The following is a 19,598-nucleotide window of genomic DNA, read 5'->3' on the forward strand; positions in this document are numbered from 1 at the left end:
GAAAACAAAATGAAAATCACACTAATCAATGAGTAATAATAAGTAAGGGGATAATTTAGGTGAGTATTTTACCTTTTCATTGTGACATTGAATAAGCAGTAGCCCTCTGATATCTACTGGTCATCGCTTTGACAATTTTGACTCATTTTACCACATTGCTGCTGATTGGCCTCCAATTGCACATGACCTGAACTGGTAATGTAAGTACAGAAAGTGCTTTGAAACAGACACATGCAAAGTTAGTGCTTATTATTTGGCAGGGTGGCCAGTGCTTCTGCCTTACTGCCTCAGAGTTCTGGATTCAAATCCCATGCCTAGGTCCCTGTCTGTATAAACTTCAGGAGTGCTTCCTGCCTTGCACCCAATACTACTCGAATAGGCATTGTCTCCCTGTGGCCATGACAAGCAGATTAACAAATTAATGAATGGTGTGTGAGTGAGTCTGTACGTTAATGAACTGGCATCTGTGGAAGAAATTAAATTTGGAGATATATATTAAAGAAAGAAATCTTGTCTTTACTAAAATCTCTTTGAGACAGAAACCAGGCAGAAGGAAGCTTGTCCACTGGATCATTTATTTATAACAGTGATGATTAATGCAAACATTTACTCTGATTGGTTCACTGGCTTACACCCATAAAATTTACTCAAATGAAACTCTTTTCCTCCACACTCTTGTTCTCCTCATATCTCTTGCTCTGTTGGGCCCTTAAGCAAGGCCTTTAACCTGCAATTGCTGAGCGCTTTGAGTAGTGAGAAAAGCGCTACAATAATGCAAAGAATTATTAGGTTCAGCTATTACCCTTGAAATCTCTGTGTATGTGACATCTGTCCAGTCTTATGGTTTACAGGACATCTACTGATCTCTTAAACATCTCCTAGTACATTTTGTGTATTACATCAACGATTCTCCTAGTACATTCTTGTCTTTTATTTACCTTAACCATTTCTGTATTTCTCTTCATGACATTTCTAAAACAAATGCTTATATATTTCAATGTGCACTGCAAACCAAAATACTTAACTATTGTTAGCTCAAAATTATTCTCTCAAGCATCCAGTTCGAGGTCCACCCTAAAAGCGATATTTCTTTATACGCTACTTACTCAATGTAGCTTGTAATGATGGGTGAAAAAAAAATAATTCTCATATTTCTGTGAAGAACAGACATAACAATGTTTCTGATAGAATAGGATCCAAACGTAACCAGCAATGGAAAACAGCAAACTATTTCAAAAGCATCCATATAAAAATCACACGTTAACACGTTTCACATAATCCATATGTCAAGTCAACCAATCATAAGCTCACAACATGGAAAACGCATCTATTTTTGGATAAAATATTGTTAAATACCTACCCCTGAAAAATGAAAGTACTCCACAAACCCAAAGCCCCTTCACACAGGGTTGCATTTCTGAATTGAAGTCAGGACTCTTGAGCAATGAATGAGGGGGAAAAGTGGGTCTTCCATTCAAAAGCATGACCCCAATTAAAGGAGCTTTCGGTATGTGAACTACTTTCATGTTACACTTCAGCCAAAATATAAATATAAAAAAATGGTTTCCATGTTTTAATAGCATATTTGTGATTTTCATGTCCATTAGCAGTCTGTCTGATGTATGCTGAGTTTATTTTGTAACATTATCGACTGTCGTTCCCCTTCTTAGACAAGAAGTACACAACAACTGCACTTAGTCTTGGTCTTGATCTGCAGCTAGTCTGCAGCTCCGGGGCACACTGTAACATCACAAAACCCCAAAGTTAGCATCAGAATCAGAATCACTTTCATTTGCCAGTACTTAATGTACAGAAATTTGACTTGGTAGATCTGGAGCTGCTAATAATGGAACATAGCATCAGATACACGAGATTAGTCTTGCTATGTAAATGTGGACTAAGACCTAATGTTGGATCAGTACTAAAATCATGATGGCAGTATCGATACAAGATTTTGCACCTCTGTACTGATACCAAATAGTACCAAAGCAAACAATGGATGATCCCACCCCCACCCATCTCACTCCAGCCTCCCCGGTGTGCCAAACAATCACATGCCTCAATACTTTCCTGCATTTTGCAGTTCCCCTTTTGAATTTTCCAGTGTATTGTTGGGGGTCCCCTAAGGAATCTCCATAAAGTGGAGAACAAAGTACTGCGCATGAGGTCTTTTAAATCTACATTTTACTTCCAGTACCAAAAGTAAAAAACTGCTGGTACTGTACCTTTTTTAAAACTTCAGTTTTTCAGTACTTTTTCAGTACCGATATACCATTCAACAATGCTAAGATGAGATCAGCACAGCATCATCCCGAGTTGACGGCACACTGCAACTCATCCTATCGGGTCCCATTCTACAATAAGTTGTATTATAAACTTTTTTTTTATCTGTGTTCCCCATGAAAACATTAGGTTAAAGATTTTTCTTAGCTCTTATTACACACTACATGAAATAGCATATAAAAAACATCACTTTCAGTGGAGTATCCCTTTAAACTTCGGTGTGTCCATAAAATGGAATTATGTGTTTAATAATGGAAGGATATATCATTCATTCATCCATGTTGGAGAAATATACAGGCAAGATCGTGCTCAAGGCTTGTACCAACTGGCCCTAGTGTGTGTGTGTTTGTTCACACTACAATGGACTGGCACCTTGTCCAGTGATTCTTTCTGCCTTGTGCCTAATGCTTGGTTAGGCTCCATCTGCCCTGCGAACTTGCTCAGGATAAATGGGTTTTGAAAATGAATAATCTCAAACAGACTTTAAACAAGTACACATTTAAAATTGAACACTACTAACGATTAAACATATTTTTAAAACTATACTGCGTAAACATTTCTACAATCAGTTGCCATTGTTTAATCGACTATCTTTTTGACTTTTACTGTTTCTTTGATTGATGTATTTTAATTATTGATAAAACCTATTACAAAAAATTCCCCTGACGTTTTTACAGGGGCCGCTTCTCAGTTCATATTATTATTTTAAAAAATGTTGACAAGCTTCATTCCACCTTTTCGCATGTTTTGTCTTACACTTCCAATCATTAACAAGTCCCAGCCCCTTTTACGTCATCTCCTACTCACGACACTTCCGGCAGGCCGGAGGAGAAGTGGCTTCCAGACTTGTTAGATCTGGGACGGACGGGCACTACGAGCGAAGTAGTACGGTTGTGGCCCACAGATTTTTACTGACACATTCTTTTAACTCACTCTTTTAAGTTCCCCCACACATTTGTGGGGCTGCCGGCGAGCAGCATTATGATAGAAATTCCACTGTATGCCTGTAAGCATCGGTCCACGATCATGGGCACCGTCTGGAGCGGCTGCGCTAACTCCCGGGCCGAGCCGAAGTAAACGGCGGATACCGGCCTCTGCGGCGCGTTGTTTGGCAGGCTGTAGATTCAGCAGACTACAGAGTGAAAGAAAAGTGGGAGAAACGGCTTGCAGCCTGTGGCCTTTTGCACGACAGACTCGACCTTCCTTTGGCTTCTTTCCGACAACGGCTGACCGGCCATAGAATTAGCAGGTACGAGCCAATTCTGTTTCCTATTAAGTAAAAGCAGGCCTCCAGGAATTGCATGAAGGCGCTTGATTGATAGTTTCCTTACATATTGCGTCTCTAGTTGAGCTGTGTAAAGATTACAGGGAATGACGTTTATTCTGACGGCGGTGTAGCGTGCTTTAATCAGTTTCATGCAGTGTTTTATTACCCGTGTCATTTGTAATATAAAATGCTTGGGTCCTCAACCTTTATTTGGCTGACCACAAAGTTAATTGGACAACTTCACTATTATCACCGATTGCGTTCAAAAAACCTGTGGTACTAGTGAAGTGTTCGGTTTTTTTTTTTGTAGCCTCTTTCATGAGATACCCTCCAACAGAGTATTTTACACCATGGGTTTCTTAACTTGAGTTATGAGGTGCCACCCTGCCTGTGAATTGGTGTTGTCTAAATGCCTCGGTTTAATTACTTCCTAGATGTATTTTCTACAATATGAGTAGTAAAATCCAGAATCAATATACTGTATTGTTAATTTGAACGAAATTATTCATGTTCATTTTTGAGGCAATGTAATCTCCCATTGCCAGGCTTCCTGGTTTTTTTTTTTTTAAGCACACAAAATACCATTGGAAAGAAACACAACAGTATTTTATTTATGATGTGGCAAATACACATGGGTGATACGAAATATTACAAACAAATCGGTAAAAGTCAATGTAAAATTTAGCAGGAAAAAGTGTTTAAACATACTGGTAGCACTTCAGGTTGTATAGCAATGCAAAGTCTCTGAAATTAAACGAAAAAAGGTTAAAGGTTATTTTCACACTGAAAAGGAAAAGATTAAGGACCCAAACAGCACACCTGATGATGGCTATACAGCCAAAATGTTGAGTCTTTAACCTTCTTTCCTTTTCAGCATCGCAATCACTTTTTAATCTTTTATCCTTTGCAGATAGATGCATGCTGATGTAGTCCTTCACTATCTCCTTATCTAAAAGAGACATCACAAATTAAGCTTTACATTTTTAATTCATTCAATTGCAGCTGAAGGAAGTGTAAGCAAATCTCCATGGCCTGTTATTTTGCTGTTCTTTCACAATCTTGGACAACATGAAGAAAGTTTAGTTAACTGCCCATCTTTGTAGAGCGAGTCCACACATACAAATATTGTGTCCTGCCGTATTCTGTCGTTTCTGTGGTTTTTCCAGGTCTGATGTGTAAAGTCGAATTCCTCTGGTTTTTGATGTTTATGTGATCGTGTTTAACTGATGATGCAGTGTGGGTCCATGATTCTTCCCATTTCTCAAGCATTCTGAAGCTATCTTTATAAAATGTTCGGGTAGTTTTGATTGCTGGTCATCTCGATTTTGATCTTGGAGGAGGCACTCAAATTGTCTTCATGGGTCGGTAGTTGGGAATCTTCCACCACTTTCTCATATTCTCAAAGAAGGGCATCTTGTCTTCAAAGATTTGGGTAAGGAATATGGTTAAGAATTGGTAGACCAACGGTGCGAGAAGATTTAATACAGCCAACAAAAATGTGCATGGGTCTGTTAAGCTGGGTGTCAACTTCAGTAACATTGATGGCCATTTGGCCATATTCTGCCATGTCTTTATATATAATACGCTACCGTAAATCTCCTGTAGCTCGCAAACCATTTGAACTATTGAAATTTGGTACATGTATACCACGTGACGTCTACTATCCGCTTTCAGGACGATGATTGACCTCCAGGGTTATTCCTCTTTATATTTAAATTTTATTTTATTGTAGAATCAACTCTTGGCAGTGGCCAGCAGGGCGGCCGTGCGGCGCATGTGTATGGGCACCGTTCTCATCCCTACCACCTTCGCAGTCACTTCCCCAACCTCTTCATATCTTAAATCATTCTTGAGGCAGATTGAACACTTAAGTGAAAAATTAAAGAAAACGCACTAAATAATTGCAACACAAACACTGACTTAAATCAGTTTTAACGTGAAAAGATGCCGACGAAAGAAGAGAAGAAGCAGGCTGTTAGAGTGGAGAAAAGAAGAGCTGCTCAGGAAGCAGCAAGCACATCAACCTCTGAGCAAATGAATGCGAAACGTACAGAGAAAGAGGATGAAAACTATGAATGCTCAAGTCAACTGTATTCACTGCACGTTATCATGCAGTGCGCCATTACTGGTTATAAATAAAACCCATTGCCAAGCAGCAGCATGTTATGGAATATTTGCCCAGTGTAGTACAGCATACCTTGTATTTATTATGTTGTTGCTTGTTTAAATATTGCCAGTCATGTTTGTTTAAATGCTGCTTATAGGACAAAGTCCTACCTATTAAGTGCAGAGTGTAGGAATTTTAGTGTCTGGTTATGTTTGAATTGCATGCATACACCCCAAATTCTTGACTGTCCATTCATTGTTTAGGTGAGAATCAGGCACATTAGGTTTTGCTTCCTCTTGAAATCAAGCTCTATTTGTGGTGATATCCTCAGAGAATTTCAAGATCTGCTTTAAAATTTGTTCTGTGGTCTCTACAGATTTGTGCCTGCATAAGCCAATTTTTTAGATGATGTCGCTGGTATGTCAGCAATATATAAATGAAAAAGAACTGGGCAAGCACCAAGCCTTGAGGTAGTTGACTGTTCTTTAATTTCTTTTGTTTGGTTATTGTTTCATCTATGATAATGAGAAGAAGTCTACTGTTGCAGAGTACAATCATTAAAAAAGATTTTTTTTAACACAAAGGACCCCTCTACAAATAAGGTGTCTCTCTTTGATACAGCAATCCTTCCCTCCAAACTGTACCATAAACTTCAGTCTTTCAGAATTTGAAAGACAACATAAAGTCTCCAGGTTTTGACTACATTTATAATGAATTTCTTATTCGCTGCTTGACATGGATGACAACATTCTTCTCATATATTTTAAAATCCAGCACGCTACACACAGTGTTTAAAAAAGCAAAAATAATGACAATTTTGAAGCCAGGAAAACTGAGAGTCTTTGTTGAAAGCTGCAAGCTCATATCTCTTCTGAGTAACAACTTATAAACCTCTTAAGAGGCTAATTCTCAATAGACTGGGTGACAGAATTATGAAGAAGATGCTGTTTGAACAAGTGGGATTCAGACAAGAACAAAGCTGTACAGATCAGGTACCTAGACTCAGGACTTGTATTGAACTTGGATGTCAAGTGTGTCTCAAGACACCAGCTGTATTTATAGGCACAAGAGTAGGGCAGAGTACAAGACAATTTGAAATGACACTGACATCTAAAGGCCCCTGAATTAGGCCGGGAATGCTCTAGCGTGACATGAGAATACAAAACAACAAACCCACTTAAAAAACGTTTGTCATGTGTGGAAACATTGTGTTCTACTTAGAAGATCATCAGTGCATTTGCATCATTTGTAGTTTTATACATAATTTAAAGCAATTATTTACAAGGAAATACTAATGTAAAATTCTTGACAAACAAGTTTCCTGGAATAGTATAGCCCATACTTGGAGGCATTTCTTTGACAGGCTAAATATAGAAATCGGAAAACAACATATTTAGTTACAAAATTATTTTTTAATCAAATCCTGTAATTAATCTGTGTAAAAAAAAAAAAAAAAAAAAAAAAAAAAAACCTTGGAAGGAAAAACTAGATTCACATATTTGTGTGTGTGTGTATGTTTTGAATATTTTCGTCTAATAAAATGTGTATTCTAATGCCTTAAGCACTATCCTGTATAACACAAAAATATGATTTGATTGCCCTACATTGACCACCATGTGCTAGACAGGTGGTAGACACCTGTAAGACCGCTTATTCAGTATGTGTGACGTGCTTTGGGGTTAGTGTTTGCTATGTAAAGATCAATGAAGTGAAGTGCATTGTTTAAAATATCTAATAGATTGGAAATGTCTGGTGGTTATACTTCACTTTTTGTTTACTTTTTTCATGAATTTGTAATTTTTTTACACATAATTTTAACTGTCAAGTGTGATTCTTCTTAATTACATTTGGGTTCAGCTCAAGTAAGGGTCATTTCAATCCTTTTTTCGCTGAAGGCAGCTGTGAATAAGTAAACTGCTGAGCTTGTTGCCATCTGTACCCTTCTCTTAATCTGCTAAGGACATATAGGTACATTGGTGATACAATGTTAAAGTCTCATTTCAAGACTGAAAAGCAGACAAGATGAGGAACAGGGGGCCGATATTGAACAGAGTAAGAAGGGAGTGGTGCACACACTTGTGCTGATAAAGTAAAAGCATTTGAATGTAGCTGAAAGGTTGAGGTGATCACTGATGTCTCTTTTCACAAGGCAGCAGTTTGCAGTAGCAGCAGTACAGAAATGTTATGTTTTCTAAAATCCATATTGTTAAAGCAGAAGTCCATCCATCTATCCATTCTCTTCCGCTTATCCGAGGTCGGGTCGCGGGGGCAGCAGCTTGAGTGGAGATGCCCAGACTTCCCTCTCCCCGGCCACTTCTTCTAGCTCTTCTTCTAAAGCAGAAGTACTTTTTCTTATTTTGTATTTCCTTCTCAGTGACTCCCCTGTCTGTCTGCATTTGTTTACTTGCGGTACTATTTTAAGTAGCCATGCCATGATTGTGTATCATATCTTATTAATTTCAGTATGTTTATTTTCAGCTGCCTGTCTTTGTTAGCTGTGTCCCACCTGCTTGAACTATACCCTTTCAACTGTCTCTAGTTAATTTGTGTCCTTGGTGGGTTATACAGATTAAATAAATGATGGTTAGTAAAATAGTTGATTGTTGCAAGCAAATGTTACTATTTTAGCTAAAGACAACCTCTTGTTAACATACAGTATATCTGCTAACTGGTTACACAAAACAAAAGCTTAAACGGTTATCTAACATACAGCTATTACTTTGCATAGCAAATACAATTTAAATGAAGTAGTTTATCTGGCATTTAAAAGCTTAGCGCACTAAGTATGTGTCACACAATAAAATGTATTTCGTGCAGAATTCTGGCAGAAATCCCAGAAAATAAAAACAAAGCAGGGGTTACTGTCCAAAAGCCAAATTCAGAAGTTATATGAGGTAAAGTGAAAAAAAAAAAACAACTTTCATAGTCGTGTGAGATGTGCTTCTTGAATGTTTTACTGCTCCAGTTCCTGCCGCACAACTGTGACATGTTATTTTTCTCACCATTTCCACATTAGAACACAAAAAGTATACATTGTGTGTGTGTATAAGTATTAAGACCACTTCATTTTTCAGCGCACTTCATTGTGTTGTAGATTTAATTTGAAATAGATAAATTTGCCATTTTTCCAATCTACACTCAAAAACCCAAGATATCAAAGTGAAAACGTTTTCAGAAATGTATGTAAATTTATTAAAACTCAAAAATTGAGATTTCTCAATCATATAAGTATTCACATCTTTAATTCGGTACTTTTTAGGAGCTGTATTGGCAGCAATTACAGCTTTGAGTCTTGTTGGCTTATGTCTCTGCAAGCTTTGCATGCCTGGATTTGGGCAGTTTTTCCCATTCTTCCTGGCAGATTTATTCAAGCTTTGTTAGACAGAATGGGAAGCTGCTGTAGACTGCTATCTTAGGGTCTCTCCACACATGTTCTGTTGGGTTTAAGTCTGGGCATTAGCTGGGCCACTCAAGGACACTTGGAGACTTGTCCCAGAGCCACTTTTAAGTGTTGTCTTGGCAGTATGCTTCGGGTTATTGTCATGTTGAAAAGTGAACCACCACCCCATTCTGAGGTGGCATGAATTCTGGAGCGGGTTTTCTTAAAGGACCTCTCTTTATTTGGCTTCTTTAATCTTTTCCTCAATTCTAAACAGTCTCCCAATCTTTACTGCTGAATTGCATCGACCATGCTTCACCGCAGGGATGGTATTAGGTAGGTGATGACCAGTGCCTGCTCTTCACTAGTCATAGTGCTTGGAGTTCTGCCTAAAGTGTTCAATTTTTTTCTTAGTATCATACTAAAAAATCATCCACCAAGAAGTTGTAATGTGCCTTTTACTCAAGAGTGACTTCTGTCTAGGCATTCAACCATAAACCCCTGATTGATGGAGTGCTGCTGAGATGGTTGAATATCTGAAAGATTCTGCTTATGAAGCTCTGTTAGAATGACCATTGGGTTCTTGGTCAGCTAACCCACCAAGGCCATTCTTGCCAGGTTACTCAGTTTGGCTGTATGGCCAATTTGCCTGGTTACTTAGTTTGGCTGCATAGCCAATTCTAGGAAGAGTTCCGGTGGTTTGAACTTTTTCTGTTTCATAATTATTGAAGCCACTATGCTACAAGGAACACTCAAAGCTTCAGAAATGGTTTTATGCTCTTGCCCGGATCGTTGCTGCACTACAGGTTTATGTAGTGTGGATTGTTGGATCTTAAACACTATACACATGTATGTGTCTTTCTAAAACATGTCCAATCAGTTCAGATTGGCACCATTGGACACCAGCCAAGTTCTAGACACATCTCAAGGATAAGCAAACAGAATGCACCTAACCAAATTTGGAGTGCCACAGAAAAGGGTCTGAGTACTTCTATGAATTAAAGTTTTTCTGTTTTTTTTAATTTTTTATATATATATATATATATATATATATATATATATATATATATACTAGGGGGCTTTTCCTCCTGCTCGCTTTGCTCGCAAACCCCCGGGCCTGCGCTACACGATAGCCTCTTTGTGGTTCTTCCGCTTGTGTATGAGGATGTACAATTTATACAGATTATTTTCATGGGAATTACAGCAAGTAATTAAGCATATTAAAAAATAGTGAAACGTAAAAATTGAAAGTAAATTGTGTTTCATGTTGCGTTAGTTATTCGTTGCATAATATGATTTTGTTCTGTTTGGCTTTGAAATTAACATGCAAATACTTTTTAAACTTACACTTTTACTGTAAAACGTCAGTAAAAACAATTTTTTTATTAAATTTTCATCAATATCACATTGACTTTTGATTCTGTGTTTGGACTTTCATCACGAAAATGCAACATATAATTGCCCATGATTGAATTTCGTTTCTTTCTCTCTATTAAATAAAATGACTTTTTCGAATGTTTGGCTCTGAGATTTGTTAATTGTCTTTGCAAAAGCTGTTCAAACAGGAAACTGTTTACATTTTATTAGTGAATGGCATACTGTATCAAGATCTCCTTTGTTGTGTTATGTTATCTGTGGAAGATGTACTATATTACCTTTCATGGATACATCCTTCTTTCTATAGTAATTTGTGCAGAGGAAGACCAGATGGTGTTAACGATTGTAGATATTCTTTGTGATATTGTAAGTTGATGTTTTCATCTTCTGCACATTCACCACCAACTGTTTCAGCAGTGTCTTTTGATACGCATTTAACCAATTTGCTGTGAAACCGATCGACATTTTTGGTGTTAATTTGTTTGACTTCATCGTTTCTTGGTGCCAGGATTGCACGTGTACTCATTTTTACTGTTGATAACCCTTCATGATTAAATTCTTCAATAAGATTTGGACATAATACATCTTCTTTAATTGGGGACTTAAAGTGAGGAAAATGTTAAAATTTATAAGAGCTGAGAGAGCAGGAACTGTGTCTGTCAAAAGCATTCACATGAATGAGAGGTAAGAGTACCGTGTGCGTGGTTAAATATGATTGAGCGCAGGGCGTGATTTAAAAAAAATCTCATGGCCAAAGTCTCATCTCGCGGGACTTGAAAAAATCTCTTGAAAAAAGTCTTGTCTCGTCCCAGGATTTTTTTATATAATAGTTACATACATACTAAGTGTCCCCTGCGGCTCCACCCATGTAGTAGTGAAACAGGACAAACTTTAAAAATTTTAAAAAAAAAATTTAATTTGTATTGAGAAGAATTTATATTGATTGCTTTTGTATCCGAGGGCCTCTTGATATACACTATTTTTTGTTTTGCTATCAAGGACGAGAATGTAGCTGTGATCTCTTTTCCAAAAATGTAAACAGTTGGCAAGGTATCTCTAGCCAAGCGGAAGGTAGATAAGCTCCAATGTCAATTGTTGCCACTGTATCTGATCGTGTTCACCTCTGATGGGAGAGCGTCCCCCGTGTGGAGAGAAGAGCATGTGGCCGTGATATCTCTGCCAATGAGCAGGTACCCTCTAAAACATATGTAGCTCTGATCTCTCTCTCTCTCTCTCTCTCTCTCTCTCTCTCTCTCTCAAAAACATCAAATGCTACTCTTTAACAATCTCTAGATGATAATGTCTGCTGAACAGACAAGTATTGCTAGCTAAGTGGAGGCAAGGTACGCTCCAATATGTGGCGAGAGGCAGAGCGACTCGAACGGAGGCTGGCACATGAGTGAGGATGGTCCCGCCGTCCCCTCCCCTTGGCCTGCAGCCAGTCTCTCGGATTCACACAAATAAATCGGTGCAACAATCGAACTATAACACTCAATGCGATGAGAGGAGTCGCAAAATCAACCGGAATGTTCAAGCAAATTATAGAAAAAACCCGATCTAAATCTGTTAAATAGTTCTCTCATGAACAGCAGACAGACAGACAGGCGTTGGGTTATATACTATTTACAAAGTGACAGCACACAACCCACTTTCACCCCAAAGTCTAGGCCTCTCAACCAATGCCTTCCTCTCTGGCCTGCCTCTACTCCTCTCCTCCCGAGCTCTGTCCTTCTTCCTCCCGACTCCAGCTATCGAATGGAGGGAGGCGGCCCCTTTTATAATCACCCAGACATGCTCCAGGTGCATCCCAATGAGTGCCAACCAGCACTCCCTGGTGTGGCGGAACTGCCGGCTGTGCACCCGGAAGCACTCCAGGTGTCCCTGGTCTTGTTCCCCCCAGCACTTCCTGCTGAGGGCCAGGGCTCCTCAGGCATCGGGGCGCCCCCTGGCGGTGACCATGGGCCCCTATAGGGTTGAGCTTCTAAGCTCTGTTCCCGTGGTCCCCAAAGCCACCAGGGCGGTCGCCCTCTCGTGGTCTGGAGGAGGTGTGATCCCTCCTCTGGACCTTCTGGGTGTCCCGGCTGGGTACCAGCCACTTGCCACTATATATATATATATATATATATATATATATATATATATATATATATATATATATATATATATATATATATATGTGTATGTATGTATGTAATAGAGAGAGAGAGAGAGAGAGAGAGAGGGACTGATCAGCCATAACATTGAAACCATTGCCAGGTGGTTGATAATAATATTGACTATCTGGTTACAATGACACCTGTCAAGGGGTGGGATATATTACGCAGCAAGTAAACAGTTCCTGAAAGTGATGTGTAACTATAAAAATCTGAGTGACTTTGACAAGCGCCAAATTGTGATGGCTAGACGACTGGTTCAGAGAATCACCAAAACAGCAGGTCTAATGGGGTTTTTCTGATAGGCAGTGGTTAGTACCTTCCAAAAGTGGTCCAAGCAATGACACTAGATAAACCAGCAATAGTGTCATGGACACCCAAAGCTCATTGATAAACTTGGAGAGTAAAGGCTAGTCCTTCTGGTCTAATCCCACGGAAGAGCTTCTGTAGCACAAATTGATTAAAAATGTAATGATGGACATCAGAGAAAGGAGTCAGGACATGCAATGCATCACAGCTTGCTGTGTATGGGGCGTAGTAGAAACAGATCAGTCAGAGTACCCATGCTGACCCCTGTTCACCGTTGAAAACACCTACAGTGGCCATGCAAGCTTCTGGACAGGACCATGGAGCAATGAGAGGAGGAGGCCTGGTCTGAGAGAGACTCTTTTTACACATGGAGAGAACTTGCAGACTGCACAGATAGAGCTAAGGCCCAGATTTTAATGCAGGAGACTGGAACTGTGAGGCAGCTACACTAACCACCAAGACACCTGAGTTGAAATGTAAAGATAAATTATTCAAACATTACACAGCCTCCTGATTAAAGCTGCTGGCTATGTTTTAGTTTTATACCTTGATGTATATTGCTTCTCAACGTGTTTGGAACATTTAAAACTGGGAAGGGGGTTAATTATTAACTGACAAAGGTAGCTTTTTCTATTATTAAAATACAAGGGGGCTCCGCCCCCTGCTCGCTTCGCTCGCCTACCCCCCCCGGGGTTGGGTAACCCGAAAGACATTGATGAATGTATGAGATATATATCGAATTGTAAAGGTGTAGATGACGAACAAAGGAAGTAAAGAACCCATAGCATGGCACATTAGAAGGATCTATTGGAATACTTCTTTATACACAACATTTGTAGTAAAATCATTGATAGAGTGCATCATCTGGATCTAACACGTAGATCTGTGCATATTTGCGTTTGTGATTTGGCTCAGGGAGCAGTGTTCCAATCCGTTGTAATATTTGTCCACATACGTGAAAGCAGTATGGGCCATTGCCAGCTGGTGGCCTGATATTTACCCCGGTAGATGCAAAAGCAAATATTGTAGGATCTAATGCAGTCCATAATGTTTTTACTTTCAGGTACATTGTTAGTTAGAAACATCCGTAGATATTCAGGATATTCATCTAAAGGAGGTAGTCCAACCTGACCCCTTTGACAACAACGTGTAAACTCATTAGTTGTATTGCCAGTTGTTTCTTCAGGTTGTGATGATTAATCACGTTTTGTTTGCGGTAATTGAATCGTTTCTATCTTTTTTTTTGATACTGTAGTGACTGACATGACAAAGTGTCGCAAAAGTTTTACCTGAACAATCGCTGACTTCCTAAACCCAAACACAACTTTCTAGCACCCTCTCCAACGCTCCCCCTATTACCGCATGAAATCAATACACCGCTATCAGTCCTCCGTGCTGTACTCCGCCTTCCCTCAATCGGACCTAACAGTCACTTAAAACCAAAAAGCCCTCAACCTGGGTGGGACGCTACAATACTTTCGAATTTTACTGCTTCCATATTCTGTACCTTTGTCTGCATGTGTATCATGCCATCGTTTGTTTGAGCCTTTCGAATTCCACTGTTTTCATAATCTCTTATCTGCCTTTTTTTTTTCTCCAATGGCTTTGGGTCTCTATTCTCCGTATTGTCCTTATACGCTTTCTATGCGCTGAGAGCACATGATTTGTGTGTACTATGTGCTTTTACACGATTGATTTTTTATTGATCGGTGTGCTCTTATATATTCCGTACTATCTTTGTGGACCTTTGCGGACCCCGTAGTGTCTTAACCTGTGCCTGCTTTGCTTCCGCAGTTTCTGACGCTTGTTGTAGGCGCCTGCATTCATTGATCTTATCCAGGTGGGCTCGTGTGTGTATCGTTGAGCTGTATTGTGTTTGAATTTGGTGTAAAGCGTTCAGCGGTTTGTACAATCCCAAGCAGCACATTATTCCTAACCTCACTCCGCAGTAGTGCCACTCACAATATGGCGGTTGTTTTATTTGCTATTTCCGTTAGTTGAGCTGTACGTGCCTGCGCAGTACATCTCATGGTCCCATCGCCGTGTACCTGTGTCCATGCCATCTGGTTTACCATTCTCGGTTAGTAATATGGATTGCTAGCATCAGTGGTAGCTTTGATGCCTCACTGTTAGTATGTCTCAAGTTTGCTGTTAGTCCTAAACTTCTCTTGGAGAGACACGGAATATCTGTACATTCTGGTGTGTGTATGGGTGTATTTGCTTGCATCCTTTTATGAACTTGGGGTATTCCACATGGCTGCAATTCTCAAACTGTGGCTTCTAGATGTCCTTTCTCAAGTTGTTTCAATTGGGGACTAGTCTGTCCTGTGACAAAAGTTTAATTATTTTTTTATTTCCTTATGTGTAGATTTAAAAACAAAAACTTTATTTTGGTTTTATTCACAAGAATGCTTTAGTTATTTTAATATTTATAATGTGTGTGCTTTTTTAATACACATTAACAGATCTTAAAATAACATCTTAAGAAGTGCATAGTTCTGTTATTTAGTAATTTCCATTATAGGACATTTTTGATTCCCGCAGTTGTTTTCTTTTTATTCATCAAATTGGCCCTAGTGTGTGCTTGGTGTGTGTTTGTGTGTGTCCTGCGGTGGGTTGGCACCCTGCCCAGGATTGTTTCCTGCCTTGTGCCCTGTGTTGGCTGGGATTGGCTCCAGCAGACCCCCGTGACCCTGTTCGGATTCAGCGGGTTGGAAAATGGATGGATGGATGGATGTCTAACATCACATTTTCCAGTTTTCCAGCGATTTTTCAATCATTGCCTTCATTTATATAATCTTAACAAGTTAGAGGTAGTTGAGGGTGCGCTCCCATGAAGTTAGTCATGTAATGTGACATACCCAGTGAGTCACTCCATCTAGTACACAACTTATTTCTATAAAATCAAACAAGTTTAATTTTGTATTTTGTCATGGAACGAGCTCTGTTTGCATAACAGCTGACAACCAATGAATGCCCATCTGGAAGTAAAATGCATATAATACAGCAATGAGGAACAAGGAACACAAGTGTTTTGGCCCTTGCAAACAAAAGAAACTTGTCTGTCTGATGTCTTGTACGGAAGCCAAGAGAGGACGTGCAATATCGTTATTTTTTTTTTTAAATTGTCTCCTCGAAATAACAGACTAATTTTATCGAGGTCTCAAGAAAACGAACCATGTTTTCTCGAGATAATGGAATAATGTTATCGCGATCTCAAGAAAACGAAACTTAACCTTTTCTCCTGGCCCAGGCTCGTGCGACACGTATACAGCTGAAGCCTCGCTAAAAATCTTCTTAAATGACAGACACTAACGTTATTATATTCCAAACTGAGGCATAAACATATTTCATCTTACGTCAGCCCTTGATTGAAAAAAAATGTGACTCGCTGATCAATACGGTCCTGCTCTTCTTTCATTTCAAACAGGACGTTGCTTCAATAAGCTAAACATTAAACGTTAGATACAATTATTTCATAATTTCGAGAAAACAATATCTTTTGTTTTATTGAGCTCTCGATAAAATTATTTGTCTCGAGATCTCGATAGTTAGCCCATTATCTTGAGGAAACAATTTTAAAAAATAATGATATTGCACGTCCTCTCTCAGCTTCTGTAGTCTTGCGTTTTACGTACCACAATGGAATAAGGAGGGGAAAAAGGGCAGAGATTGCGGCTGAACTTGCAGTACCTGTTAACCCCATACAGAATCAACTCAGATAGACAGCATGCTATTGGCTGTTGGAATAAGGGGCAAACACAGCTGTGCTGGATGGTTGTCATTCATCTGGTAAAGGTGACAAGGGCAGTGATTTTTCAGTCATTTAAATCAATATGGTCTAGTGACAAGATCTGTAACTGCGGTCAGCATACCCAGTGATTAGGAGTCATGTAATGTGAAATCAACTTTAGTCACTAATACAAACAGTTTGAAAAAAACATAATTATCTACTGGTATACTGGTACACATGTGTCTCCATTACAAGCCAGTTTTAAAAAACATATTCCACACTAGAATATAGTGGATGAACACTTTGGAGTGCCTACACAGGAAGTAATATGTTGGATGACTACTTCAAATTGGATCGCGGGCTAAAATGGCCACTTCCTGCTTAGAGGTCAAGTTCATGTATAGTTTAGTGAGTTGGGGGGACAGTTATGCTTAACTTTAACGTTTGTTTTAAGTAGAACTGTTTAGAGAGAGGGTTTAAAAAAAAAAACTAGGAGTTAAACTTTTAAAAGTAAAAAGTTAATTAAATTGAGACCTACTGTATGTGTATGTGACACCAGTAAACTAATCAATCTGTTGCCAAGCATGGTTAGAGTGGGACGGTCACAACGTTGAACATTTTGAATTTCTTTCAGAAGTAGATCACCCACTGAGGCTTATTACTGTCTTGCAGAAATGAGGAGTGATTAAGCAAAGGCCTGAATTAAAGACAGGAAATGAGTCCTCAATTGCAACAATTTGGAACAGAAAGCAGTGCCCACACGGGCACTCTAGGGACCCTTGCTGTAGAGGGTGGGATGCAGCCTCGTGCTTGCTCATGCCATAGTAGTCTTATTATGTCTTTAGCCATTTGCCTAATAGGGCGAAGTTGGTACAAGAATGTATATGTATTTACTTCTACTAGATTGAAAGGGGAGTTTTGTTTTCTTTTTTTTTTTGTTCGACTGGCACCTAATGTTGTGCCTAATGCATATGAAATAGGATTGAGCTCCACACAATTATAAACTAAAAATCAGGGGGTTCAGAAAAGGATTGTTGAGTTTAGCCACAGGCTGTTGTGATGCTGTGCTGACTTGGCATCATCTTACCAGGTGCAAAGTAGTAATTTTAGGGAAAAAAAAGCATTACTAAACAACTGGAAAACTTTTGCCAAAGTCAGCTGTATTGGAAGTAAATTTGTTGGGTGCAGTACTGCATTACTGCTAAAATAATCAGATCATTGAGCTTTGGTCTTATCCAAGTTTCCACATAAGACTTGTTGTTTATGTTTTGCGAAGTCTGCATTTTGCAGCTGTTGGCAACCTATGCCAGACACTTTATGTTGGCTGTAAGTTTTTTCCACACACAGAAATGATTCTGCAGCTGTGTCATTTTTTAAAGACTTTTTATAGATTCAGCAAACATACTCTTTGTGGTTTCATGATCCTTCGCCAACTAATGTTGTAATCCTTACTATTTTATGACAGCTTGGGCAGTTGTGGGGGTTGTAGATTTCTAACACTGTGTGACCACGGGGTTTTGGATTTTGTTCCAGGCTACCATTGATCAAGATTGTTGTAATTAATTGTTCAGCTGGGTAAATTTGAATATTGTAACTACATTTTCCGTATGCCTTCCTTTACAATTTTTTATGGTTTGTTGTATCCTTCACACTGCCCATAAACAGCACAATTTCAGTTATTTGTAAAGTTTTTATAAAGGATAATTCAGTGGTTTGCTTCCTGGTCTTGGTTGTAACTGCAGCAATTTTAGGTGTTGAAGGCTCAACAATGACCATTTGAAAGGGCACCCTACCGGCATACTGCATGAAAATGTCCATTTCGACAAGGTGGATTGGTAAATAATTTCCAATATATTGGGATTGCAGAGGGTAATGTTTGGCTAACAAGAAAGTAAACAGCTGGGAGGTAAATATCTGTGTCCTAGTGACTGGCATGTGATCCCCTTTCTTTTATCTAATATGTTATTATTTCCTTTATTCAGCCTCAGTTGTGAAAGATTTAGAATATCTGTCCCATTGAGATTTTTCTGTTCTTGCTTAACATGCTTACATTTTCTTGGTGGCGTTTCCTATTCATTTTTTTTTTGCTTATTTTTCTTGCAGAAATGAACGGTCTGTCTGTCAGCGAGCTGTGCTGCTTATTTTGCTGTCCACCATGCCCCAGTCGTATTGCTGCCAAGCTGGCTTTCCTACCACCTGAGCCTACCTATGCTCTTCTTCCTGATCTGGAGGCCACCACACCAAGCAGCAGTGGCACCTCCCTGCGAGGACGAACTCCTGAAACCTCGATGCGCTGGAAACTTCATCTGACAGAGCGTGCTGAATTTCAATACTCTCAGCGTGAACTGGACAGCACTGAGGTCTTCTTGACCCGTTCCAACCGTGGGAATCGTATTGGGTGCATGTACATCCGTTGTGCACCCAGTGCTAGGTGAGCTGGTGATTTTGACTAATCCAGCTAGTCATAGTTTGTAAATTTGTGGGGTTTTTTTTTATTTTGTTATGACCTGTGAAATAGTATTTGCCGTTAATGTCTTTTTTTTATGCTTATGAACTTCAGTGGGCGCACAGTGGAGTAATTCCTCACTGGCTACATTATATCCTGATATGGCACCTATTATTGCTTGGGGACCACAAAACACTGCAAATGTGGTAAAGTTGGCACAGAATGTTACTGGCACTCGGCTACCTCTTTTCCAGGACATACTATATATAATACACACCGTTTTTGAAAGGCAAAAAAGTATTAGTAAGTATATGGGTGTAACAAAACAAGATGCAGAGGACAGAAAGATATGGAAGAAGATGATCCGCTATGGCAACCCCTAACAGGAGCAGCCGAAAGACAATGAAGAAGAATATAAGTACTCTGCCATCCTACAGAATCACTTTTCTCCTTCCTCCATTATAGCAAATGGTACAAGACTATTATTGTCACTTATACCACTAAATTCACTGACTATTATTTTGAAGTAGTAAGTCTATCTAGC

General features: G+C 39.2%; 2 protein-coding genes across 2 annotated transcripts in view; one reads left to right on the plus strand and one right to left on the minus strand.

Annotated features, from left to right (window-relative positions):
- Nucleotides 1-19,598, minus strand: part of ap3d1 (adaptor related protein complex 3 subunit delta 1) — a 1,136,182-nt gene that overhangs the window by 956,284 nt on the left and 160,300 nt on the right. The window lies entirely within an intron of this gene.
- Nucleotides 3,077-19,598, plus strand: part of LOC114662772 (alpha/beta hydrolase domain-containing protein 17A) — a 30,292-nt gene continuing 13,770 nt past the window's right edge. Inside the window, exons 1-2 of the mRNA XM_028816429.2 lie at nt 3,077-3,532; nt 18,712-19,039. Of these exons, the coding sequence (XP_028672262.1) occupies nt 18,714-19,039 (326 nt within the window). The 5' untranslated portion in view covers nt 3,077-3,532; nt 18,712-18,713. The remainder of the gene's footprint in view (nt 3,533-18,711; nt 19,040-19,598) is intronic.

The sequence above is a fragment of the Erpetoichthys calabaricus genome, chromosome 12 (assembly GCF_900747795.2).
Source record: "Erpetoichthys calabaricus chromosome 12, fErpCal1.3, whole genome shotgun sequence".
Classification (NCBI taxonomy): Eukaryota; Metazoa; Chordata; class Cladistia; order Polypteriformes; family Polypteridae; genus Erpetoichthys; species Erpetoichthys calabaricus.